The sequence below is a fragment of the Triturus cristatus genome, chromosome 7, assembly GCF_964204655.1.
Source record: "Triturus cristatus chromosome 7, aTriCri1.1, whole genome shotgun sequence".
Taxonomy (NCBI): Eukaryota; Metazoa; Chordata; class Amphibia; order Caudata; family Salamandridae; genus Triturus; species Triturus cristatus.
In genome coordinates, this window is record NC_140590.1 from 1,843,955,798 (window position 1) to 1,843,982,990 (window position 27,193).

Here is a 27,193-nt window from a genome sequence, read left to right on the forward strand (position 1 = left end):
TGTAAATATTAAGTGGCAGATTTATTAAGAATTAACAAAATGCAGTGCAGTAAGGCCAGTTGCTGCATTGCGCTGCGTTGCATGAAGGGGAGAGAATTAAAGAGTGCTGTGTTTACAACGAAATGATGCTCTTCAGCTCTCTCCCAGTTTTTCCGCGCTTGCGGCTGGAACCAGCCAAGGCATCCTTGCACCATACGGCAAGGGTGCCTGCATTATGAGCAATCCTAAGAGACATTTTCCTCTTTCTATTAGTGATGCAGAATGGACTACACATAGAAAGAGGCAGTAATGAGGAGAAATAAATTCACATATTTCTCCTTGTTATGCCTCACTGTGGTACGCATACTGATTTTTCACAATTCCAGCTTTACAAAACTTAGAAAATCAGAAATTGGTGTGAAATCCTTTCGCGGATGCACTGGAAAGCCCATGCTCCACCCATGGATTGCCTACCACTAAGAAATGTAACTAAGCCTGGGCAAAGCACTACGCTACGCTCGCGTAGTTTGCAAAGTTTCGCACTACGCGAATTGCACGTAGCACAGTGCAAACACGCGTAGCAGCAGTCATTTTTTGTTTGCTCGCGGTCCTCAACGTAAAGTTGGCGACCGCGAGCAAGCAAAATGACATCCCGGCGACACTTTTTTCCCTCGTTCGTGATCAGCAACATCAAGTTGCCGATCGAGAGCGTGGAAAATAAACCTCCCAGTGAGATTCTCAACGCGGGAAGCTCAGGTTTCTCATTGCGAGTAGTCGCGTATGCTCACGACAGCTCGCGATTAGAAACTACCAGTCCACGTTGAGAAAGCTGCCGCTCGAGTAAAAATCTACCCGAGCGGCAGAAAACTACAGCTCACACTGTGCAAGATGCCGCTTTCAATGATTGCACAGTGCCGGATGCTTGTCTGCACTGTGCAATCATTGAAAACGGCATCTTGCACAGTGTGAACAGGGTACTACGCAGTTCGCGAAGTACTACGCGTAGCCCGCGTTGTGCAAAGTGCACTTTGCATAGCTACGCGTAGCGCTACTTCGCAAACTACGCCCAGGGTTAAATGTAACACAAGACAGTGCAAGATGCTGCGTTGTGTTACGCAAAGCCACACAAATCAAGCCTTGCGAGGCATTGTAAATCACAAATAAGTCTTTGCATTGCCCTGCGGCACCGGCACGATGCAAGGGTGACACAAACACTTAGGAAATATGGACCTAAATGTTGCTACAGGTGTATTTGGTTCCATTGAAAGAAGCCTGCTCCTGTACCCATTTTAAGAATGCATTTCTACATGGCTTATAATCTAGTAGATGCAGAATGCCGTTCTGCCATAAGTTGGCTGTCTGCACTGATCGTGGCATTCACTCGTGCATTCCTACCCAAGGTCCCATGACCTTATAAACGAACATAGCCTTCAGCCCTGATCACCTATATGTTCATGGAACTCCATGATGACTTGCAATATCCTTATAATGTACAGCAGGGGGTCAGTTAGTCAGTGCATTCACCTGACCATTAAACATACTCTAAGAGGTGGAGTCCTCAACATCTCAACTAATTTGCAGAAATAACTGTTCCCAACACTAAGCTTGGATGTTAACATTAGTGCCTGCCACCCTTTGTATGAGTTAGCATAAATTAGCATATGCAAGCTATCATGCAATCATAAGTGAGAATAAATGTAATATTTTATTCAAATCAGAATACTACCTGGTCAAACATCAACTTAAAGGATGTGTACATCTATATTTGTTATAAGTTTATGATTGAATAACAGATCTGTTACATTTCAACTGAATTAAATGAATTCACAATCTTTTACCAAAGTGATTTATTTTAAAATGACATTTGTTTATAAATATATTGTTTAAATGTGGACCGAATGTCCAAAAGTTACTCCATAAGACATGTAAATGGTTCCTCTGATTTGAAAAGCTGTGACTTTATTTTAAAAAATGTGTTGCCTTTACAGTGGCTTTGCATTAACAACAGCATGGGAAGATGACAACAAGATTCCTCTTTGATATTTCCATATGTTAAAAGCAACAAATGCTCTTCTCTCGTCTGTGCTTCATCTTCTCTGCTGTGCTTGTTTGCTCTCAGCAAGCTGAAGGCTGTGCTAGACACATAAGGACAGCATTAGAGTTTTGAGGCAGTTTTATTAATGAGTTAATGTTTTCAGTATTACTTATTGAACATACAAGTGTGACTTGTAGTGAGTCTTGTGCTCTCAGATCTCTCACATTCAAATTTCCCTGATCCCTCCAGAAGAGTCAACATGTGACTAAAGGTGTTTGTGGGTAAGGGAGTCCTTGGGATACAAGATGTGTATATTGGGGCCTTTTATTTCTCATAGCAAAAACCCACATGTTTACCTTGATTTACAATTTACATGATAGTTTTCATATGTTGTAAAAGTCACTACAGATTTTGCAAATTGTGTTTTGTGCACAGCACATTGAAATAAATAGGGACATATCATTTCGTTTTTTCTAAAATTATAGATTTGTGAATACAACTTCTAAAGCGCAGTTTCAACAGAGAAACCATCATATACATGATTTTTAGGTTTTAATATTCACAACAAGAATGTAAGCATTTGTACAAAATAACACATAATGAATTGTACATGATGAAAATGCCAACAATTATAACAGAAAAAACAATCACAACTAGCAGTTCAAATTCCCCATTTATTAATAATACCTCAGAGTTGCACCTTAACACGTACAACCATAACTTGTCTTCCCAATACCTTCTTTGAGTACTAGGCCAAAACGTGACTGACATGGTTGAAGAGATAAATGAGTGTAAGTATCGCCTGTGTGCACTGACAGTGGGAATACCCTCTTCTTTGCACACATATCTCAGTTAAAAAAAACTAATGACAAATAAAATAAAATTAGGGGTGAAGGTTTACACCTTCACCTATGCGAGAAAGTACTTTCTATTTGCATGGTCGCCACATTTGTTGTGGTTTGATGGTGCTCCAAATGCACCATTGCCATGTTAAAGGTTAAAGGTCACCTGTGGATGGCAGCACATGCTGTGCAATCGACTAGGCTTACAAAGACACAATGAAAACATGACTTCAGGACTGCCTGTGTAGCCTGACTCCTCCAACTTTTAACCCTGCATCTATTACACATGTAGGCTAACCTGCCTAAATAACTCTTTTTGAGCAGAAATATCCCTACTAGATATTAAATGAGTTACCCCCTAAGAAGGCTATGTAGCATTTAAAGGTGGCACACGCAAAAATATACTGTTGCTATGTACCTGCAGCGCCTAGCCCGCCAAAGCTATTTTCACTCTCAGGGTCCGATTACGATGCGGTAGGGGTCGGAGCCATCCTTACTGCATCGTAATCTCCTGCTTGTAATAATTTCGAACGACCCATTTAGATGGAGTCGATCGGAAATTATTACCATCAAAAGTTCCGAATGGCTGATGACGGACTCAGAGAGCCCGTCCGCCATTCGGAAGGCCTTCAGCAATCTCTCGGCCGGCTCTCTCCGGCCGAGGAACTACAATGGCAGTTTCCCACTGCCTTTCTGCACTGGCCTTTCCGACACAAAAAAGGCATTGGGAAACTTTCTTTGGAGGCCCCCAGCAGGGCCCCCATGGATGCAAGGCCGCTGAATCATGGCCTATGGTGCCCCCGTTGATCCCTTCACCCGGTGGCAAGCACCTTTAGGTGCCTGCCACGGGGTGCAGGGACAAACTGCACCCCTGCTTTTTTCTATGAGAGCATGCATTCTGTTCGGAATGCATGCTCTCATAGCAAAGTTGAGAATTGGAATGCGACCGAACAGGGTTCGGTTGCATCCTAATAGCTGGGCTGAAACCGATGACAGGGCGTCGACAGAACAATTTTTCCGAGCGATGTCGGACGAACTCCGTACATCGCAATCGGGTCCTTTGAGGATATAGCTATCCTAGGAGAAAAAGCAAAGTTCAGAACAAAATCATAACTCTACTCTATTTGGTTTGGTTTGCGTATTACAAATCAAACTCAGTTGTAAAATCTGCAATTTATTAAATATTTAGGAATAGTAACACTGAAAAAGTTAGATTTTGTCTGCTTGAACCTATGGTTGACTAATTAGCTTTAGCCTGCCTGCAGCTAGCCTATTGTACTTCCCCTTATCAAGGTTTGAAACCTCCTCCCAGACAGGAAACAATGGCTTAAGTCTTTTGGCAGGTAGACCTGGATGTGAGGTATGTGACACATATCATTCAGGAAGAGCAGCTGGAGAAGGCTCAGGAACATCATTTACTTGAGAAGGACTAAGGTGAGGCCTGTCCATTCATAGTTAAGTGCAAAGGGGTACCTGGGTAAGAGAATCCTTTTGCTTTCTGGGCTCTCTGTAGACAGCTTGGCACCTGCCTAGTGGGAGGGAACTGGTCCCAGAACCAGTTTGGTGTAACTGGGGAGAGGGAACTGCTAAAGTCCATAAACACAACCTTGGGTTTTACTTGAAATGGTGCACTGTGGCATAGTTTGCAGTAAGGCAAACAATATATTCTGCAAAACTGCGAAGGGTTGCCCCTTGGAATTCTTTCCTTGTTAGTTAGGGAGTGTCCAGGAGTAACCCCCATCCACAGGCTAATGAATCCTACAAATGTGCCACCTCACCCACATCTCATCAGAACTCTCCCTGGACCTGTGGAATGAAATAAGGATATTAGAGGCCTGTAGGGAGACTAGAAGCACTGGACCTGCTCCAAACCTGGACTCAGGACTAAGAAGTAGACTCCAAGGGTCAGATGGTTGACTTCCTGTGTGGGTACAGGACACAACAAGCTTCAAGAGGCCTCTTTCCTGAAGTGCCCAGCTGACCAGTAGCAAGGAGAAATGGATTGAACCTTGTTGGTGGCCTCTACTGGAATGAGCCCTGGCCCCTAAGGACATTTCCTGTTGCCCTGGGAGCCTTGGAAATAACCAACTGGAACTGCTTTAGAAGCTCTGAAAAGTTGGGACTTTTTTAGACTTTCAAGACATCCAGAACATCAGTAGGACCTCACGGCAAAGGTGTCTGATTTCAGAAGAACTTTGTTGAGTACATCTTCATGCTTGCCTCGCTGGAGGATTTTAATCTAAATAAAAAAAATAACTCTAAAGGTTGAAATATCGACAGGGCGAATCTTCAAAACAAATCCGCCTAGCATGAAACTTGAATATTTAGCACTCTGAGCTTTTCCCGACTAAACCAGCTTGAGTGAGACCTTGGTCAACGGTTATCTGGCTTTTTAGAGGACTCCATTGGATACAGCCTGCAATCTTGCCCCACGGGATGATAATGACTGCCATTTCAGAGACTAAGTCAGAAGGTAAAATCTTTCACTGGACAGCCCGCTTGGTGCATCCGACACACACTATATTGCAGTCAGCCTGAAATCGCTCTTCAGTCCCGGTGACCCATGAGCGGTGACTACTAATTAGCGCTTTACTTCTTCTTAGTAGTTTTGCCTTAAATATTTAAAAATGTATATCTCTGTTTCTCCTTATTAGATTGGTGACATTTTGGTGTCATTTTCTCCCAATAAAATTAATTCGGTGTGGGGTTTTATTGTGTTGTGTGTAGCCTATTTTGCTACTGCTAAACACTTTACACATTTTCCCAAATTAAGCTTGTCTACTCTTTGAAATAGCTACCAAGGTGTTGAGCCTGGGTTTGAATTACTAAAACAGTGTTTTTGTGAGAAGTGTGTGGTCTTATGCTTGGAAAGCACAGCCAGGCACAGGTGTCCAGGCATACGGCTGGGAATGTCATGTGATAACTCCCGCTGGCTCCTGTTGTGGTAGTAATTCCATTTACATATGCCAGGAATCTGAATTCCTGGCATGCGTAAATGAAGCATAATTATTAATCAGTTCCTTAATCTCTAGGAATACTTTTCTTGACTTTTCCACACGGTTGTAGTCTTTATTATCTATATATGAATACTCACAAATGCACCAAGACAAGCGCATATGCACACAGATGTAATAAATTATATCATTTATAACACCACAGGAGAAAGCACATCACCAATGAGCTGATCAATGAAATCACTGCAACGTCAAAGTGCAGCTCTTTTTTGTCCAGTTTGCTAGCAGCCGACATGTAGCTGGAGCGGTACCTTGATTGAGAGAGCATACTTGTTGAAAGTGGTACTTCTGTCTTTCAATCAATAATAATGTATTATGAGACTATGCATTGCTAGTGAGTATAGTTGCAACCATCTCTACTATTTAGCAACTAAGATAACATCCAAAAATGCTTCTTCAGTGGCATGAATGGTAACATCGCCTATCACACCACCATTGACATCAGCCGCCTTCTCTGAAGCAGCAAACAATTGTTGTTTTCTGCATGTATTTGCTGACAGTGGGAAAATATGTTTCTGTTTTCAATTCCTTGGTAGGAAATGTTAAAAATAGCATCATTTCAGATTACTGTCAATTTTCAAAGCAAATATCTTCTATCAATGCAGCTTGAACTTCCCATCATCAGATTTGTCATTCACAATGTCAGATATCCTTACAAAAACCTAGGCTTGATGTCTGGAAAAAGAAATGTAAGACCTGGTGCAGTTCTGCAAAAAGGTCTTCGGGGTCTCAGGTTAATGATATTCTGGACTGTCATGTTTTATGAGAAGTTACCTCATTTTCTGAGTATACGGAACAGATGTGGCTAGGAAACTCAGTCCTGAAAGTTAGCTGAACAAATCAAGACTGCTGAAGAAAAACTGAGATCTTGATATTGTTTTCCGATAAACCAGAAGAAGCCCTAAAGAAAGTGTTGAAGGAATTTTAAAAGGACACTCTCAGATGTCTTGGATTAAGTTCAATGACAGAGCTAGAAGAGCCCCATGTTTTACAGGCTTGAAGCAACTTGATACAGTAGAAACTGTATGTTGGTTATTCTAAAACTCTTTCCTAACACATGAGCGTTCTTGCGTAACCAATGGACCAGGATCATATCTCTCATGTGTTTACACCCCTCTGGTACGATGTTGGGTCCCTGGATAAATTCCACCAATCCTTACTGTGGTGAAACACTATCAACAACTTAACTTGCACACATTTGTAAAATGGTTATATCTCATAGATCAGGCTATTCTCAGCCATACAGTTTGCAAAATGTCTTTCTGTAATCTACTTAGAAGTTTGGTTTTCGCTTTAAACTTATATGTAAGTTTGAGTGTCACAAGTGTGGATTTCAAAGCTTTACCTAGGTGAAAAACCATGTGTTGAAACAATGATGGCAAAATGGTTGAAAGATTGATGTCTTTCAGGTCCAAACCACTTTATTCGTAGTATGTGTGGTCTACTGGCCTATTTGGAAGTACTGACATAACTACTTTTCATGAATGTCAAATTCACTCTGGGGAGAGTATCATTGTAAAATTGATAAATCCTCATAAATTAGCTGGATGTATGACGTTACAACGCACACTTTTACAACGCATGCACTTACAACGCATTTTTTACAACGCATAATCCATTACAACGCATGACATTACAACGCATGACACTACAACGCATTTTTAAAAACTACCTTTACAACGCATTTCCATTACAACGCATACTACCTTTACAACGCATACCATTACAACGCATAATATTAAATTGCATTTAAGGTAAGTATTAGATAGTATAGGGGTAAAAGTTACTTTTCTAACTCCAGGGGGTGCAACAGTAGGGCAAGTGTTGGATAGTATAGGGGTAAAAATTACTATTCTAACTCCAGGGGGTGCAACAGTAGGGTAAGTGTTGGATAGTATAGGGGTAAAAATTACTATTCTAACTCCAGGGGGTGCAACAGTAGGGTAAGTGTTGGATAGTATAGGGGTAAAAATTACTATTCTAACTCCAGGGGGTGCAACAGTAGGGTAAGTGTTGGATAGTATAGGGGTAAAAATTACTATTCTAACTCCAGGGGGTGCAACAGTAGGGTAAGTGTTGGATAGTGTAGTGTAATATTATGCGTTGTAATGGTATGCGTTGTAATGGTAGTATGCGTTGTAATGGAATGCGTTGTAAAGGTAGTTTTTAAAAATGCGTTGTAGTGTCATGCGTTGTAATGTCATGCGTTGTAATGGATTATGCGTTGTAAAAAATGCGTTGTAAAGGTAGTGCGTTGTAAAGTTAAGTTGTAAAGGTTGTTCCCCAAATTAGCTTGCTTGTGACACCAAGGTATGAAACTCTAGACTGACCTGGATTTTGCAAGATTGCTTTACAGTATTACATTTCTACATTTGTACTAAACAGCTTAGCTCTAAATAAGTCAATATACTACTTATGTTTGGATATTAAGTCTGCTGCTTCCATGGCACATTTTCCTTAATCGCCCTCTTCTAAATCAGGACTCTGGTGTATCTTTTTATTTGTGAATTTTCATTGTTCCTAAAAATTTCTATATTGTAATGGAGCAGTTTTTTCCCACAATTTCCATTTTTCAATTCTGCTAATAATAATACTGTTATTGACTGGCACACCTTTGAACCATAACATGTTTTAGTGCCCTTTTAACATCTTTGTTCCTTAGTGTATAGATTAAAGGATTAGACAATGGAATAAAAGTTGTGTATAGAACAGAAAACATTGTGTTTTGGGATTGTTGATGCGACATGGTAGGCACCATGTAAGTGCACATGACAGTCACATAGAATATAATGACAACGATAAGGTGGGAAGCGCAGGTGGAAAAGGTCTTCCATCTTCCAGAGGGGGAGCGAATCGCTATTATTGTGGAGATTATGTACATGTACGATGTGAGAGTTAAAAGAAAGGGGACAAATCCAATAAACACTCCCTCGACATAGATGAGAATTTCCATTACCATTGTGTCATCACATGAAAGTTTAATAAGAGCTCTCAGATCACAAAAGAAATGATTTATTGTGTTAGAATTACAGAATGAGATCCTGCACGCTAAGACTAGAAATGGCAGAGTGTCAAGGAAACCCAGTGCCCAAGAAATGGCTCCCAACAGGACGCAGGCCTTTAGGTCCATGGTCACCATGTATCTCAGTGGATTGCAGATTGCAACATAGCGGTCATAAGCCATGGCTGCAAGTAGATAAAATTCAGCACTTGTGAATGATGAAACAAAATATAACTGGGTCATACACCCACTGAATGATATCCCGGTGTGCTCTGCTAGGAAGATTGTTAACAACTTTGGTGATGTGACTGAGGTGAAAGAAATGTCAATCAGTGACAAGTTCATCAGGAAAAAATACATTGGTGAGTGTAGGTGAGAATCTAAATATATTACTAATACAATGGCCAGATTTGTAAGCAGAGTACCTATATAAACAAGTAAAAACATTACAAAAAATAACTTTTGAAATTGTGAAGAACTTGAGAATCCAATTAAGACAAATGCGGCCACGGTTGTTTGGTTTTCCTGTCTCTGAATTGCTACAGCTACCATATTCTGTAAACAGAAATAGATAAATAGAAAATTTTAAATACATTTAGTAAATGCAGTAATACAATATATGCATATAGGTAGGCTGAATTGCAGAATATAATAAACACTCACTGCAATATTTGAGTTGGAATCAACCAGACACACATTATTTTATGTCTAGGTAAATATATTCTACAATCTATGTTGAGACCCCCAACGGGCATGACATGAACTAATATGAAGTGTATAGCAATATATAGAATTGACCATTTCCATCTTGTCTTGACTTCTTCACATCAAGAAATCCAATCTACCAGACTCGCTTGAAGGCATATACTGAACTAGTCTTCACTAAGAACGTAGCAATGAAAAAAACACATGGGAAATCTAGGCACAGGCAACAATGCAACCTATAAAAAATGAGCTTTGGAGCTAGAGTGTTATATTACAATGCTAACACTAGCATATTTTCATGTGAGAAAGAGTGCTGCTTTTCTTATAACCTTTGCACCAACTTGTCATTTATAAGAATTTAACGGAAGGAGAAAGCACAAACAGCTGTTTTATTAAGTGCAGATATTTGCTTAAGTAAATACAACTCAGGATTTGTGATTTTACGTGAGACGTGCCATCTTCGTGATGCTACATAGAACTAGTATTCAATAGGAACATAGTTTTTTTATCTTCAGGAAAGATTACATTTCATATTAGGAACAGGCTTCAAAAACCCTACTAGAATACTCTTTAATGGACAAGCTGATTTGAATGTGTTATCTTGAAGTTAAAAACAATCTGTGAAGAAAGCTTTTCTGGTGGCTCAAGGCAAAACCATATTCTATGTCTTTGGAAAAGGAAAACAAAGCCTGAAAGTGGAGGATTGTTGTTGTATTCAACTCAATCATCATTTAAATTTAAAATTCTTAATTTTAATTTTCAATTTTCAATTAAATCAATCATGTTCATAAATCAGTACTCGCACTACACAGCAAGCGAAACACTACTCTGATCCCCCTGACTAATCGGTATTACTTACCACGCAATCATATGTTGGACGTTGAAATATAAACCTTACTGCTATCCTATGAACCGACACCCAGTCTCCCCCTAAAGGAAGATGAACATAAAATTCAAGCAGTCCAAATCATCACAAACAAAACTACACAGTCAAATCACAGAAAGCCTAACCTCAACAACCTGAAAAAGGTATCTCTAATCCCCAAAAAACAAGTTACTAACTTGGCTAACCCATCGAAATCGATAACTTGCCTACTACTCAACTGTCGCTTTGCAAAGAAACATGCCACAAACTGACCTAATCTTGAGCCAGGATATTGACGTGGCTATCCTAACGTAATCGTGGCTCACCAAAACTTCTTCCCTGTGCGTAGATATATTGGTTCCACATAATTACTTCTATTGTGAGACTAGATAGGCTAAACAAAATGGGGGAGGCGCGGCCTGTATCCATAGATCGAACACCGCCATCTCTAAAGTTCACGAGAAACCCCTGGAAACATGTGAGTATCTTGGTCTCTCTTTAAGATCTTCAGATAACAAGCTCTACAAACTACACGTGTTCTACCATCCTCCAGGTAATAATGTCTCATTCATTGACCAGCGAATGGCAATTATTACAGCCAATTCCTCACCTCACTTCAATGATATTTTCTAGGGGAATTTAATCCTCACTGGAACAAACTTAAGAATAATCAGGTCAAAATTATTAAAGATTTCCTAGCAGACCAATCATTGGTGCAAGCCTGTGCGCTACCAACCCACTCTAAAGGATCTACTCTAGATTGTATCATTTCCAAAGAAAATGCCGTAGATAATATTTCTATTGTTGCTTGCGACTGGTCAGATCACCACATCTTTACTTTCAAAATTCCATTCATAGTTAGGAATGCTGTCGCGCACTCTATCAAACAGAAGCATTGGGTTCGTTACACTAAGGCCTGAACCTGAAGAAACTCATGGATCACTTCAACATTAAAGTGACAAAAATAATTGATACCGTAGCTCCTTTAAAACTCAAAAGAAAACAGGTGATAAAGATACAAATCCATCGTTCAACGGATCCCTGATTGAAGAAAGACGAAAACTCAGGCTAACAGAAAGGAAATGGAGATAACACCCCTCCTCCCCCAGTTAAACCTGCTAAGAAAGACCAGGAACGCCTACAATCAATTAATGCATGCTAATATCAAAAAAAGTATTTTTTAGTATCCTTTAGGATCCATCTGTTTTCCTGCCATCTTATACAACATTTTCATATAAAACTGGCAATAGATGAGTCGGAAGTGCTTTGGAACTGCGTTGGAAGAGCATCTCACTTGCTGACTCTCCTGGAGTGGAGTGGTGGCAGCCACTAACTGTGAAAAAAACAACAGCTGGGAGCTTTCAACCTCCTCAGCGGGACGTCAGCTGGGGGCTGGGGTAGTGGCTGGAGCATACAGAGGAGCAGTCAGTGCAGTGTCAGAGCTGCAAGGGGCAGCAAGGAGACAGTGGCGGCCCAAACATATAGAGGACAAGACACAGGAACCTGTGTCCGACTGCAACAGGACTCAGCGGGGTGTTTCCGGTTTTGGTCCTAGCCGTCCTCCTCAGTCCACCACTGAAACCTCCTTCGGTCACCCAGGGATCTTTCCAGTCCCCTTCCTGACTCAATCAAGGCTCATACCGAAGTGAATGCCCGAGGCGAGTGGAGCCAGCTCGGCAGCCTTCGCGAGCCGCCGCAGAGAGAGGATCCCGAGACTTCCACAGAAGCAACCCAGATAGGTCTTGGTTGGATGCATGTATGTATTTGGTATGTGTAAGGCGCGTAAATCACCCGTAGGGCTCATAGCGCCAGCAGATACTCAGGGGAGACAGATGAGTGGCCAGTCAGAGCTAGGAAAGCCAGGTTTTTAGGTTTCTTCGGAACTTCTGGTGATTTGGTTTCAGCCTGATGTATAGAGGCAGAGTGTTCCAGGTTTCTGGGGCAATTTTAGAGAAGGATCTATCGCCATTCCTAACTGTGCCGACTTTAGGAACAATTAGGAGATGCTTGCTGGTGGAGCGGAGGGTTCTAGCCGGGCGGTAGTCCGTCAACATTTTTGCTAGGTATTTTGGCCCCTGACCGTTAAGGGTCTTATGGACTAGACAACATAGTTTGAATTGATGCATTTTTTTTATGCGTTGTGGCTTGTGGAGTCCTGGTGATCCCTCACTCTGCACCGCTCAGCCTGACCAGTTGAAAGTCTCAGACCCCACTGGCTTTACCAGCTTATAGACAGGCTGCTTCCACAGCAGGAAGTGACACTGGCAACTGGGAGATCTAACATTTAAACCTGACCAGTTTGGCGGAGCAGAAGCGTGAGACAGATTCTATCTCTAAGGGTCTCCTGTGTGTAGAAGGCACTGGGACCCCGAAGAGGTGGCCACAAAGACACAAAGACAGCAGGTGGCAGGGGGAAGACTCTGGAAGACTTAAGAGAATTCTATCTGATAAGCCAAGGTGAGCCCTCCCCATCAATTAAACTATTTAATAGCACCTGACCAACATCTAAATCTCCCTACCGTCTCTTTCTTCCTGTACTATGACGCCCAAAAAGAGGAGCACCCACTGCTCAGCAACAGACTCCAACATAAAAGAAATCACTCTGCCAATGCTCAAAAGGGTTACAATAAGAACTGTCCAACCTCATCCACTAGAGAAAGTCCCGGAGAATTGGCATCAATTTTTCCAAAAACCGGTTAGTGTCAAACCAATCCCAGACTTTGAGAGAGAGGGCAAATGAAGGGCTAGAGGAACTATCTTTAAGGGCTGGCTCAAGCTTTTGCATGGATAACACTGACCTTTTCGGCAATTCCAATCAAAAGCACAGATCCTATTCATGCCCTGGGGAGTGGGGAGCGCCCAAACTGGGCACATCCATAAGTAACTAAGGGCTCAACGATTTTAACACCATTACCACCTTGCAAGAGAGGGGCTCTGAACTACCAACTATACAGAACGCACACATCTTAGGGAATGCCAGGGAGGCTCCACACAAAGAGGATGCACCCCAACTCATTAATGGGCAAATTCACTGGCATTGTGGGCTTGGCCAAGAAGACTTAAAGCAGTAACTACTGCCATCCACCTCAAGGTCTGCCTCACCAGTAATCAGTCAGATGAGCGATTCCATAGAGGCAGGGGATCTCACTGCCGCCTTCCTTCAAAATCTGGAGTTAAAAATTGAAAGAGGCTAACGACAAGGAAGACCCCAACTTGACAATTATAAGAAAGACACAAAATACATGTGCTAGAGCCCTGTTATGGCAGTCTATGAAAATGGAGGTTCAAATAGACCTTCTGCAATCAACAGCACAGAGCATCTTGCACTTAAGCAACAGGATGGAGGTAATGGAAGATAATATCCTTAGAAACATGGCTATAAAATCCTGCTGCTGCTTATTCGCACTAATCAACGACAAGAGGGCAATGCACCTGGATATCCTAGGAGACATAGCAGCGATATCCAGGGGGCAGGAGGGTTCACCGGCATCCACCAGAATAACCACTAGGTTAACAGCACCAATTGACCCATCTCAGGCCTCAAGTGGCAAAGATGTCTGCACCTAAGCCCAAAAATCAAGGATTGCTGCAAGCGCAAGTCTTCAGGATACTCAGATCAAAGTGTCACAGCTTGAAGCACCAACTGCTCAATTGGGGCCCAGCACCAGGGAAAAGCCCACAAGGATCAGCCATTACTCAGTAGCACCAATTAGACTGGAGCCGCCCGAGACCCTGTATCCAGGAGAACCAGGTAAAAGCTGAGAAACTGCAAAAAAAGGCGAAAGTAAAATAGGATCAATATTGCCATACACCTCAAATAGATCTACTCCAAGAAACAATAACAAAGAAAGGCTACTCTACCCAATATTCACTGTCAATCAGGGGGAAAAACTAGGGGCAGTAAAAGAAGGAAAACCTCAAGGGACAGAAGCCTCGACCCTCCACAGTAAGATGCAGTCTCTTAGGCTCCCATTAGGCCAAAGTCAGATCTTGGGCTCAAAAAGTATCGGTGATAAACCCAGCAACGATGGATGCCAGAACTCAGGTAGAGGCAATGACCAACTTAAGGGCCGAAGGCTCATAGAAGCTCGGAAGGGTTCTTTGCACATTCTCAGGCAAGCCTGTTGACAAAGGAGAGCCTGACAAGCACAATAGGAAGGGCTACCGGCCCACAACAACACAGAAATATTCTAAGGGCTTCACCAAGCCCAGGCTCCCAATCTAGCACACATGCCCAGGACTGAGGCTCAGCAAAAGCATCAGCCTCCAAGGAAACTCCATACATCCATGAGGTCATGTTCACTCCAATATACTACATCAGGGGACCCCACGATATTCTGAACAAGCATCCCCACTTTATTCAAACACATTACATCTCTTGCACAAATCCACTCAGACAATCTGGAGTGTTTAAGAGTCCTTAAACTGCATGGGGACACCCACGATGATTCAACCCTAGTGAGATTATGCCAACAGCGACTTCAACTCGCAGTATTGGGTATAATCGCAAGAGCTAGCCGATTGGTGTATAAATGCTCAGCCCCCTCACCAAAGAATTATTCGAATGTCCTTATTCCCACCCACAGGGAGAAGGGGGCCCCCTCAGTCTTGAGGGACACTAACTGTAACAGAGTTTGCAGTAGCAGCCAATTAACATCAGAGTCACTTATAGCAATAACCAACTTGCTGCGTATATAGGCCGACGTCAGCCTGCTTCTAAAGAAGACCAAAAACATCAATGGAATATCCCTAACAACAATCAGAGCCAAAATATTAGGGAGGGGATGGGGCAAAGCCTCAGATCAACAACTTTCAATAATCTCCTAGAACATAGCACGGATTATGAAAATCACCAGGGACAAGCCAGTACAGGATTATCTAACCAACAAAGATATAGTGTGCTTTCAGGAAACGTGGGCAATGACCACCACTCCATAAGCATGCTATTACGAATTTCAAGCAGCAGCCACCAAACGGAACATCTTGGGCCGGTCGTCTGGAGGACTCTCGCTTTACCTAAAGTATGCTTGTAAACTTGTGGCAACCGAAATATCCACCAAAATACTCAAGATACAAGTTCTACTAATTAAGGGTCCGAGGCTTAGCGCCCAACCCCTCTGTCTACTGCTGATAAACTGTTACATCAACCCTCAACAGACTTGGAAGAAAGATTTTCTGGAACCTCTAATAGGAACACTTGGGGGCATATTTACAAGGGCTTTATCTCCCCTTTTTTGGCTTATAAAGCCAAAAAAGCGGAGATAAAACCAGCCCCATTTACAAGAGAGTGCTAACATGCATGTTAGCACCCCTTTTCCCAGCGCCTCACTTTGCATCTCCAATGAGATGCAAAGTGGGCGTTACTGGGCGTACCCAAGATGGACTACCTTGCAAATATCACTGATGTTTACATCGCGATATTTACAAGGCAGCCCACCAGATTTTAGCACATATTTGATTTTGGCGAAAACTGCCATTTTCGCCAAAACCTAACGTTTGCTAAAATCCTGACTTAGCCATCCCTAACATAGAGGGTGGATTATGCTGATACGACCCTGTATCAGCGATGTTCCCTTCAAAAGGGCGATAACCTCGCTATCTCTGGAATTTTTATCGCCCTGGAGTAACGCGTTGTTAATAACGCGCTACCAGGGCGATAAATACCAGAGATAGCCTGCGTTAATATAATTAGTGCTAAGCACGGCCAGCAATAATTATCGCTGGCCGTTGTTAATATGCCCCTTGGTGACCTACTAATTAAATATGAATCTCTTCAGATTATTATTATTATAGCCGGCTACTTCCACATGAAGGGCCTGGATAAGATAACAGATTTTCACTGACATACGGCCAAGACCATACCTTTCCACACCTTCCTCCATAATGATAACTTATGCTCGACCCACTCACTAAAGGGTACACGCTCTCCTTCCGGGCGCTCGAAACCAACTTGCAAGAACACGTCTACAATTAACTATATTTTAGTCAGTGAGATGATAGCAACCAGACTGGCAGATTTTTTTTATTTTTTTTTTATTATTTTTTTTATTTTATCGATTCAGCGAGGCAACATTACATTATTTCCAAAAAACACAACAAATAAAAAAGAACAAGGAAGAGAGAGAAAACAATATAGCAGTAATACAGATAAACTAGACATCTTTACTTTACCCAGTTTCTTATCGGCTCCCATATCGAGGCCCCCAATTTTTTCTTTGACATACCTTTCAGTTTATACAATGCCGATTCCATATTATATATTGAGATAATCTTAGCCCTCCAGTTAGCAAAAGACGGGGGCTCCGAGTCAAGCCACTGAAACGTTATACATAACCTCAGAACCGACATACAAATGAACTTAAGACCTCTATGAGGTGCCGCTCGCCTACCCGAATCTGTATCAAATTCTATACCAAACAAAACCAAAGTTGCTGTTATAAATATCGAAATTCCCAAAGATTGCAACATAAAACGCTCAATATCCAGCAAGAGTGGCTGAAGTGCGGGACATGAAAAGAACATATGGATCGAATCTGCCGCGTGAAGACCACATCTTGAACATTTATCCCCCCTCCCCGTCTTCCATTTTGCGATCTTTGCAGGTGTATAGTACAAATTAAACATAGCCATATATGACTGACTTTTAAGGCTACCAGAGAGCAAAATAGAGCCAGCGATTTGCATTACCAGCTGTAAATCCAGGTTAGTTACCAGCAATTTCTCCTCCCATATTGCTTCCTGTCTAGCCATATCATCAGATTGTGTCAGCATAAGTTCCATATATATTTGCCCTATTTTAGAATTCCCTTTCATTATATCCAAAATTCGAATCTGTCGGACCGGGCATCTACCCCTCGTAACTGCACCCTGCAGGAAACTTCTCAACTGCAGGTATTTAAAAAAATCAGCCTTTCCGACCCTAAATCTCCCTTGCAGTGCTGAAAACAACACAATCTCTCCCTGCTCCACCAAGTCCCCAATTAGTTTAATGCCATGCTGTGCCCACCTCCGCATAATCGAGTCCTGAAATACAGCAAGTAATATGGCAGTCGAATCCAATGGGGTATACCATATAATGCTAGGGATATGGAACTGCTTACACAGCCTCTTCCAAACTTAATGTGCTGCCTGGATAATTTTGAACCTAGTCTTTTTGTAGTAGCTTGGCTCCAAAACTTTTAAAAGTAACCCTTGCGCCGATTCACCCAGACACCATTCATATATTGAGGGTGAGAAAGCGGGATCCAAAACCGCCATCCTACCACAGACCAGATCTCCCATAAATTGAAGTAACGTGGCACAGTAATATAGATAGAAATTTGGAAGAGCCAAACCTCCCCGTTCCCTTGACAAATAGAGCCATTTAATTACTCTTCTAGATCGGCGGTAACCCCACAGAAATCGTGAACACATTTGTTCTATTTTAGTAAATATAGATTTAGGAAAAAGAATTGGAATAGCCCGAAACAAATATAAGAACTTCGGAAAAATCGACATTTTCAGAACATTGCCCCTTCCATATAAAGACAGGTGCAACCGATTTAGTCGTGCCAAAGTTTTGTTCGAGGATGCGAGCATCGGTTCCACATTAATCTTTGGAATATTTTGAATTTGAGGTGAGATAATTATGCCTAAATACATTGCCTCTGTAACTACCTCCATCTCGGATGATAATCCAACCTCTGTATGGAGCACTTGTGTCTTCCCTAAATTTAATTTATAACCAGACACTGCTCCAAACTTCTTAGTGATGACCTCAATTCTCTGCAGTGCCTTATTCATATCTGTAGACACAACTGCCAAGTCGTCGGCATATGCTAGGACTTTGACTGAGTATGACTGCGCCATTATAGGTCTAATTTCCATATCAGCCTCTAGTCTAGAGATAAGAGGATCTATAAATAAGGCAAAGAGAAGTGGGGAACAGGGGCACCCCTGCCGGGTGCCCCTCTTAATCAAAAACCTCTGTGACTCCTCTCCCGCCAGCCGTAATTTTGCGCCCTGGGTGGAATACATTGACTGTATTGCCCGTATGAAGCCATTAGGAAATGACTTCCACCTCATAACTGCCCATAGATACTCCCAGGAGACCCTGTCGAACGCCTTTTCGGCATCCAACAGGGCCACCCCTACAGGAACACTCATCGCCTGGGCCCAATCAAATACGGAAATGAGTCGTCTAACATGGTCCGTAGTCCCCCTCCCGGCAATAAACCTGTGTTGCTGTAATGACACTAGTGGGGTAATGACTGCCCCTAATCTCCTTGCCAAACATTTCGAGTAGATTTTATTATCCGCATTAATTAAAGAGATTGGTCGATATGAGGAAAGGTCATAGGGATCCTTTCCCTTTTTTTTGAAAACCACTATTACTGTTTGAGACCAAGAAGCTGGGGGAACCCCATCAATCGCCCCTTGAAATACTGAAGTCATTATCTCCTCTAGAATCTTCCTAAACTTAATATAAAACTCTAAGGGGATCATATCAGGGCCCATCGCCTTCCCTGAGGCTAACGACAGCATAGCAGTTTGAATCTCCTCCCAAGAGACCCCTTCCGACAGTACATCTTTATCCATCTCATCTAACCCTAAACACGGCATTTCATCAAGATAACTCTCGGGTCTTACAACTGGCTCTGCCGTATATAATGTTTCATAATACTTTTTAAAAGAATCTTGAATCAGAGACGGAGTTTCTACAAATTTCCCCTCCATATCTTTAATCTGGACTATCCTAGAATGGACCTCTTTTTGGCGTAGCCTATTAGCAAGAACTCTCCCGACCCTCTCTCCATATTCATAGCATTCATTCCTATATACTTGATACTTGGCAGCTGCCTCATCTGCATAGCCTTGATATATTTTTGCTCGACAGGCAGCGACTTCCACCTGACTGGCAGATTTTGAGTTTGATGACAGAGGCGAAAGTGATCACAGGCCCCTGCTTGGCATCTTGCAATTAGTAGTCCATACAGCAACTCCACTCCAAGTGACAGGGGTATCCATGGAAGTAGAACGACATAAGGTTCTCCAATGAATTAAATGGTCAGCTAAACTTGTCTTAGTGGGTGGAAAAGAGAAAGAACGGAATAAAGTCAGTGACTCCAACCTCAGTAATAAGCGACTAGGAAGCCCTAATCGTAGTCCTACAACAGAAGTGGGGGAAGGCACAATACAAGACCCAGAGAATTAGTTCAGAAACAACATCTCAAGGGCCCTGCCATTCAAAGGATTTAATCTACTGCAAGCACGCCCTCTGCGTGGCAATTGAAGCCAAGAAAAGTGGTGGCAAATCATTTGACATGCGCTCCATTGCCGCTCTGACATCAGCATATAAAAAGAAAGCATAGGGGAGAAACTAAAAGTACATCAGAACAGAATGGCTTAAAGTGTTTTCTTTGCTGAATGAAAAGAGCCATTTCAGGCTGTGGAGGTGCCTCAACCAACTTGACAACCATGGAATGACAAAGGAGAATGGGATAGCAAAAAATGACTGGATAAGGTATGTCAATCATCTGAAGGCAACTACATCTTTATATCAGGTCAAAACAAGCCCTACCACAGTAACATCAAGAGTCACCACAAATAACGGGCTCAAAAAGGGCTGTGTTTTGGCCTCCTTCCTTTTCAATTTTTATACTGCAGATCTGGGGGCTGCCGTCCAAGGAGCCAGCTCAGTCGCCCCAAGGATGAGTAAGGAGAGACTCCCCACCTTACAAAATGCAGACGACACAACAATAATCCCCCATACCAGGGTGGGCCTTCAGAGATCCCTCAACGCATTACATTGGTCAACCCGAGTAAAACCAAGATAGTTTTGTTTGGAAAATATCCACAGAAAAGGCAAGCGCAATGGCAAATTAACCGCTGATGATATATTATTCCCTCGTCCTTCTTCATCATGTCCTTTATTCTGCCTCTCGCCTCTTAGGCTATCCGTGATACAATCTAACTGATTGAATTTCCCCCACAACAGTTCAAAGTTTTTGACTATCATGTCCTTGAGAGAAACCAGCGTAGACTCTATGGCTGCCATGTCGACCCCTATTTGTGTGGCTCCATCCCGCAGCACCTGTATTAACCCCATAACACATAGTTTCAAAGCTGTCGACTGTCTGGGTTGCAACTGAGTTTGTGATGGTAGCCGCCACAAAATGTGTGTTCCCAGTTGTTTGGCAGCCTTTGGCATTTTTAGGGTTAGGTTTTGCAAAAACAGTATGCTTTTTCTTATGGGGCTGGCCTTTTGGTTTGGAAGTCCCTAGGGCCTTAGCTGCATTGCCCCTGGTATTAATACGGGGCACATCTAAAACAGGCTTTACGGGCGTGTTAGGGGAGTCTTCAAATAATAGAGATGTATTAAGAGGGTCGAGGACCGGTCTTGCCATAGATGTATTAGGTGACATATTTGATGTTTGGGGACATGTTGTGTGGACATTAGCAGGGCCGGCCAAAGATAATTGTGATTGTAGCGTGGCAGGGTCCAGAGACAGCCTTCTTTCAGTCAGATGGATTTCGTGGGACAAAAGTGACTCAGCCCTTACGATAAAAGCATCCAGGGTCCCAGCTACGCCTTTCAATTTGCTCATTGTACAGCACAAAGTGTAGGTGTCCAATTGCGCAGTTGTATGGCCACCAAGGGACAAAAGATGCAGTCAACAGCAAGCGTCCTCACATTACCTTAGCACCAGATAGCCATGGATACAAGGACGATGCACAGATAGTGGCCCCACGGGATCAAATAACAGGGCCCAGCCCGGCCTCCATCGGCCTCGGATGGCCACAGACGGTCCCGCCTTTGTCCCGGGCTTCTCCCGGCGCGTCCTGCGCGCGTCCTCGCGGGCGAGGGACTGGGCTGACCTTTAAGCGCCTCCTGGTGCGTGGTGTGCTGATGACCTGGCCCAGGGGATCCTGGGTATCGTGGTCCTCCGGCGGAGCCAAGCCCGGCCGGTCCTCCGGTGCAAACAGGGGGGGTGGAGCCAAGCCCGGCCGGTCCTCCGGTGCAAACAGGGGGGGGCGGAGCAAAGGCCGGACACTGGAACAACAGGAGAACAAGGAGCAAGCGGGTGAACGGCAACCTCACAGGCGTCCACAGGAAACAAAGTGAAAAATACATTCAATATAATTGGTCATATTATTCAAAATTACACTCCTGTAAATCTGATGATTTATCTTGGTTCAAGTCTGCTGCTGAAACTGTAAATCTTCTGCCTCTAAGCCCTCAGACGCATCCCCCGCTCTCATAGATTTAGAAGCCCGCTGCTCGCTTGACACCTGACCAGGCATTAACAAAATGCAATAATTAATGCACACATGAGTGGTGAAGAGGGCAATAAGCAATCAGCAAAGCAGGAAGACCCCGAAGGGAAATATTTAAAATAATAGCAAACTCATAAATCATTAATGAGAAGACCTGAAAGAGGTTCTGTGTGTGGACACATATTGCTGTGTAAATCTACTAACAGACATTGTACCAAATATAATGCATATTTGAAGGCACAGATAAACCGCTATTAATCACTTTAGACACAGTTCCCCTACCTGGTATGCAAATTTCATTCTGAGTGTTCAAGCTCATTAAAAATGCGAAAGAAATATAACCAGCAAATAAATTCCAAGCATCTGGTCTTCTGGTGAATCAGTATCCAGCGTCCTGAATCAAGAAATTCCTGCAAGGACTTGCCCCCAACTTGACATGACGTCTCTGGTCCACAAGGGACCAGTTCCTGATTACTTGAAGCCGGAAATCATTACACCAATCTTGAAGAAATTGGCAGCTTACTGGTTATATATAGAAAATCATAGACCAGTACATGGGCGTTCATTTAGCAAAATTCCAGGGGTAGCAGAAGTGACATCACACATCCTTTATCCTTAATGATATCACAGGAAGTTACGTCAGATGACCCTTGAGCCTGATTTTTTTCTAGGGAGTCATGTCACATGACCTGAACCCTGATGAGATCACAAATAATTATACGAAGCTTGATAGAGCGCGCACAGCTATAGGTCTGTGTAGAATTTGTGAAAGGTGTGCCGTGCTCCAAGGTATCTCTCTCTGCACGTGAGTGTGTATTGAATCAACCTAGCTGCATCCCCCTTCAGTGGGGTGTGTCCCTTAGGCTCTGGCTCTTGAATCCCCAAATAGGGTTTCAACAGTTATTTTGAGTTTTTTCAGAAGAAATAATAAAGCAACTCCTTTTTTTCCCCAGAAGTTCATTGTATTGTTGTTTCACAACATCAACCCTTCTTGGTTAAACAATTCACGTATTAAAAGATAGGCTCCAGGTAGCTTTAAACGCGGCACCAAGATGCTTGCTTAGATCGAAAACCTGCTCCACAGCCACGGGCGCCCCCCAGGGCCCCCACACGGCTCACACCGATAAGAGAACCTTTGTCACCATTCAACCCACGAGCACCCCCACCCATCCACGTGATGAAACACGTATATATAGTGATCATTTTCTTATTGTGGTAAAGTGAAATGTATTCAATATGACTTATAGATTGTCCTTGGATGAAGGCCACCATGGCTGAAATGCACTGGGACAAAGAAATGTAAAACGACAGAATGCATGCTGGGTAATGCAGTCCAAATGTTTACACTGTTCCAAACTTTGGGATATTATGAAGAGCATGGGCATCGATAAAGTTCTGACAGAGCTACTATCCCAAAATGCACTGGGATACTTTGGCTAGGATTCGCTTCAGGGTTAAATGGTGATCTTTCTCCCAAAAATAGATCCCCTCCGGACGTTTGGCAGGGTTGTGTGATAGCCCCCCCACGTTTCCTTGTTAGGTCGAGGACTGCCGAAGGCAGAACCGGAAGTCGGAGATTTAATGTTTCCTAGAGTGGCTATTTAGCCCGCCTCTCTTTTTGCTTCTCCTCCATTGGCTGGCTTCCTAAACGGAGGCCAGCCATTGGAGGAGAGAGCCGTCCCTCCAAATAGGCTCCGTCTTTTTCAGATTCGGGGGCGTGTTTCTTGCTGTTCTTTCCACTTTTTAGCAACGCCCTTTTTTAGGCGTGTTTTTCTCTCCTCCAGCCAATGGCAAGAGGAGAGAAAAAGAAACACGCCCCCGAATCTGAAACCACCGCTGCGTTTCTCCGAGGCATTTCTGCTTTGCCTCGGAGAAAGGCAGTGGTGTGCTTGCCTTTTGCTCTGCCTTGTTCAGCCCTGCCATCCCTGTTCACCTCTCTCCGTCCCTTTTTTGACCGCCTCTTCACTTTCCGCCTCTGGCCATTCATTACCAGTCCTTCAGTGTCCAAGCGCGCACTCCTCGCCCTGCCTCCATTCACCTCTTTTTCTTTCCCCCTCTAGTCTCACCCCAGGACACTTCCTTCTCGCCGTTCCCTTTCATGCCTTTACCTTCTTTCCTTTCATGTCTTTACTTTCTTCATGCCCCTCTAGTTGTCTTTCCCCCTCCTTTCACGCTGTCGTCGTATCCCGATCTTTCCATCTCTCCTTCGTTCTCTTCCTTCAGCTCCCCCTCGCCCGCTCACTAGTGTTTCTCGCCGCTTTCCGTTTTCTGGTCTGAGGACTCCAATTTTATGGGAAGGTGAGGGTCCGCCGATATAAGCAGGCAATGAGGGTTTGAGAACAGCGAAGAGCCTCCGAGGGCCTGAAATCGCCGATCCCAGGGGAGAGTCTGAGGTCCCAACTGGGAAAATGCACGCGTCCCTCAGTGGGCGTGGTGAGGGCCTCGCTGTCCAAAGGAGGTGAGATGTAAAAACGGACCCTTGTAGAATCTCTGCCACTGGGGAAACTGATGCCAGAAGAGCTGAGCGCAATACGAACCCGTTTTAACATAGTGCGCTGTGCTTGATATTACACTTTCCAGGCGCTATACATAACAAATGTTGATGTTACCCAATTTGATGGCACTCAGGTTATTGTCCTCAGAAGGATAGAAGTCTGAGTTAGTTAGATGGTAATTGTTAGCTTAGAACCTATGAGTGTTTTTTAAACCACTGAGTGCAACGAGCTTTAAAGGCGTGTGCTGTTTTGTTTTTCAGTTAGCATGCTCCTGTACCACCCTATGAACCTATGAACCGTACCACCAGTGCTTTAAATGGGAACAAATAAGTGCAGGTACTCACTAAAATAGAGGTGTGGCAAGTGGGCGGGGCTAAGGGCAATATCACCATACATAATGACTTCTGTCGCAGTTGCAGCACATAGCAAAACACACGAGAAATGCGTTTGTCATTAAAACAGATTAACTCCTTACACATAATGACATATATCTGACGAACGCTGGGAACGTAAATATTGTAAAATTGTGCAATGGCACAAAACGTGCGGTCACGGTGCAGTGCTCGAGTGAGGGAGCCGCAAGAGACTGCGTCATGGGACGTACTCTAGTGCTTAATTTGTAAAATAATAACCGCAGGTGCCCAAGTGTTGCTATCAAAGCTCGGAGTAAGGACTGCCCACATCGCGTAGTCTTGAATCCACCTCATGCCTCTTTCATCCACCCCCAGACACTTTCTGCAGTGGCATCTCGAGGAGAGATTTTTAGGGGGCGCACAAGAGGCCATGGATAAAAGTGGTGTGGCCACCTACACTCACTCTTTCACTACATCACTCTATCTCACTACTTCACTACATCACTCTGTTTCTATCTTAATACCTCACAACATCCCTTACAACCTCATTCTCTCTTTCACTACCTCAATCTTTCGCTATCTCACATCACTCACTGTTTCTCGATCTCACTACGTCAGAAAATACCTCACTCACTAACTCACTCTTTCACTACCTCACTCTCTATCTACCTCACTCTCTCACTACCTCACTCTCTCTTTCAATACCTCACTCTCTCTCTATCTCACTACCTCACTCTCTCTCTGCTAATGCAATAGGTATCACATATGCACAAAAAAAACTAATGCCAATAGAAATGACAATGCCATTTATTTAGGGATACAAAAATGATAAAAAAATAATGAGCAATACCAATAGCTCTACCTATAATATTGCCGAGACCATTGCATTGTAAATGCTTGTTTATATTAGTGGTTTGTAAAGGCATCTGTGTTTAGAAGGAAAAGACATGCCACAGTTGGGGAATCAGCCAGTACTGGTCCTCTTATCTTATATGTGGAAGACGCACAAGAACTGCAAATAGGCAGCAAATTCTTTTAGATGCTTTCAGCAATTTTATGAATGATTCGGGTTTTAAAACCAAGCTAACTAAATCATTCATTAAGAAATGTGGGACAAAAAATACTAAAACAAAGACCTTTAAAATGGGAGGTGTTGAGATTACTAAAGTACAAAATGTTGCCTACCGGGGCATCCCTTTTGATTCCACAATAAACTGGGATTTTTTGCTTAAATTAACGGCACATCAACTCCAAAGATCAATTGACTCTGTCTTTTTCTTTGCAAGATGACTGGGCCGTAAATCGGTGGAGGAGATTATTTATGTCCATAAGAGTAAGTGTTTTGCAATGAGGAGCTATGGTGCTGGGGTCTCAGAGTATGTACGTATCGAACATTTGCAAAGGTTGGAAAACTGTTGCAGGGATTCTGCACAAATACAGAACGATGCACAGGAAATGGGACCTTGGTGTACAGGGACTGAGTCTTCTAACCACCTTAGTGCCCACGAACCCAGGACTGACGGGCTGTAGTGTCTCGCTTGCTCTCCTACTCACTCACAGAGAAGCAAATGATTAGACACCCCAGAATACTACACTCCTAGATCTCTCAGGAATCACGGTAACAAGACACGCCCTTTCGCTCACTCTCTTGTACTTGTCCACAATAAGATCTGACAGAGACACAAAACGGTATAAATATTTATTTTAACTAACGTGCCCTAACATGCAGTATATGTGTCACAACAAGCAGGAAAATGCATAGTACAAATATTTTCAGCATAGGAGCTAGTCCATAAATCATGAAGGGAGATGTCATCAGGGAAAGACAATGGAGAAAGGACTATAGTGCCTAACCTCCCTCTCCTTGCTAAGAAGGAATATTATTATATAATAGAAGATCTCTGGGCGTTGTCAGCAGACCCCATACCTTAGCCTATAGATGGCAGATCTACATCATAGCTGCTCCTCTACCTGGAAAGGTTCCTCTCCATGTGCGTTTCACCTATTTGTACATCCCACTAAAAACCCAAGTACGCTGTCCAAGCAACAGCTGCATCGGTATGTTTTGTCTCAGGGCTAAGGTCTGGCCAGAACAAAATAACAAGGGGCATTGCTGTTCGAGCTTGCACATAATGATCAGATTAAATCAGAGGGCCATGCAGAGAGTGAGCCCAGCGAGGAGTTCTCAAGTGAAAGCAGCCATAGAAAATACTGCAAAAATAAAGACGTGTAGTAACGTGTACAAAGCAGCAGGCAGGCTGCAACGTACTCATGATAAGTTAGTGAAAAATGACAATGTCCCTATGGGCCACATGACAAAACAAATTCCTATGTAGTGTCTTAGCTGTTCACCAATCCCATCCACTTTCATCTGTCACTCAGGAATGTGAGTGGGTAACTTGAAAGGTACAATTTAAAGTATCCCTTTGCTTCTAAGGTTGAGGACCTAGGGTACCCCAGAAGCAAGCTTTTCAAGGGAGATTATAGCAGATTATTTATCCCAAAATGATACATCCGACATACCATTGCTAGCATATGTGAAATCAGTTTTTAATACTCTGAGGATTCCAGAGTTTTTCTCTAACCCGGAAAGTATAGCAGCTAGCGCAAACATCTGGCTATAAATGTATTTAATAACTTAGGACATA

At 43.1% G+C, this 27,193-nt stretch overlaps 1 protein-coding gene across 1 annotated transcript; it reads right to left on the bottom strand.

Moving 5' to 3' along the window:
* Nucleotides 1–8,466: 8,466 nt before the first annotated feature.
* LOC146813401 (olfactory receptor 1F1-like) lies at nt 8,467–18,289 on the bottom strand. The gene is made up of 2 exons (XM_085615418.1): nt 18,098–18,289; nt 8,467–9,426 (listed from the first exon to the last, which is right to left on the bottom strand). The coding sequence occupies exons 1-2, from the start codon at nt 18,287–18,289 to the stop codon at nt 8,467–8,469; spliced, it is 1,152 nt and encodes a 383-aa protein (XP_085471544.1).
* Nucleotides 18,290–27,193: the final 8,904 nt, after the last annotated feature.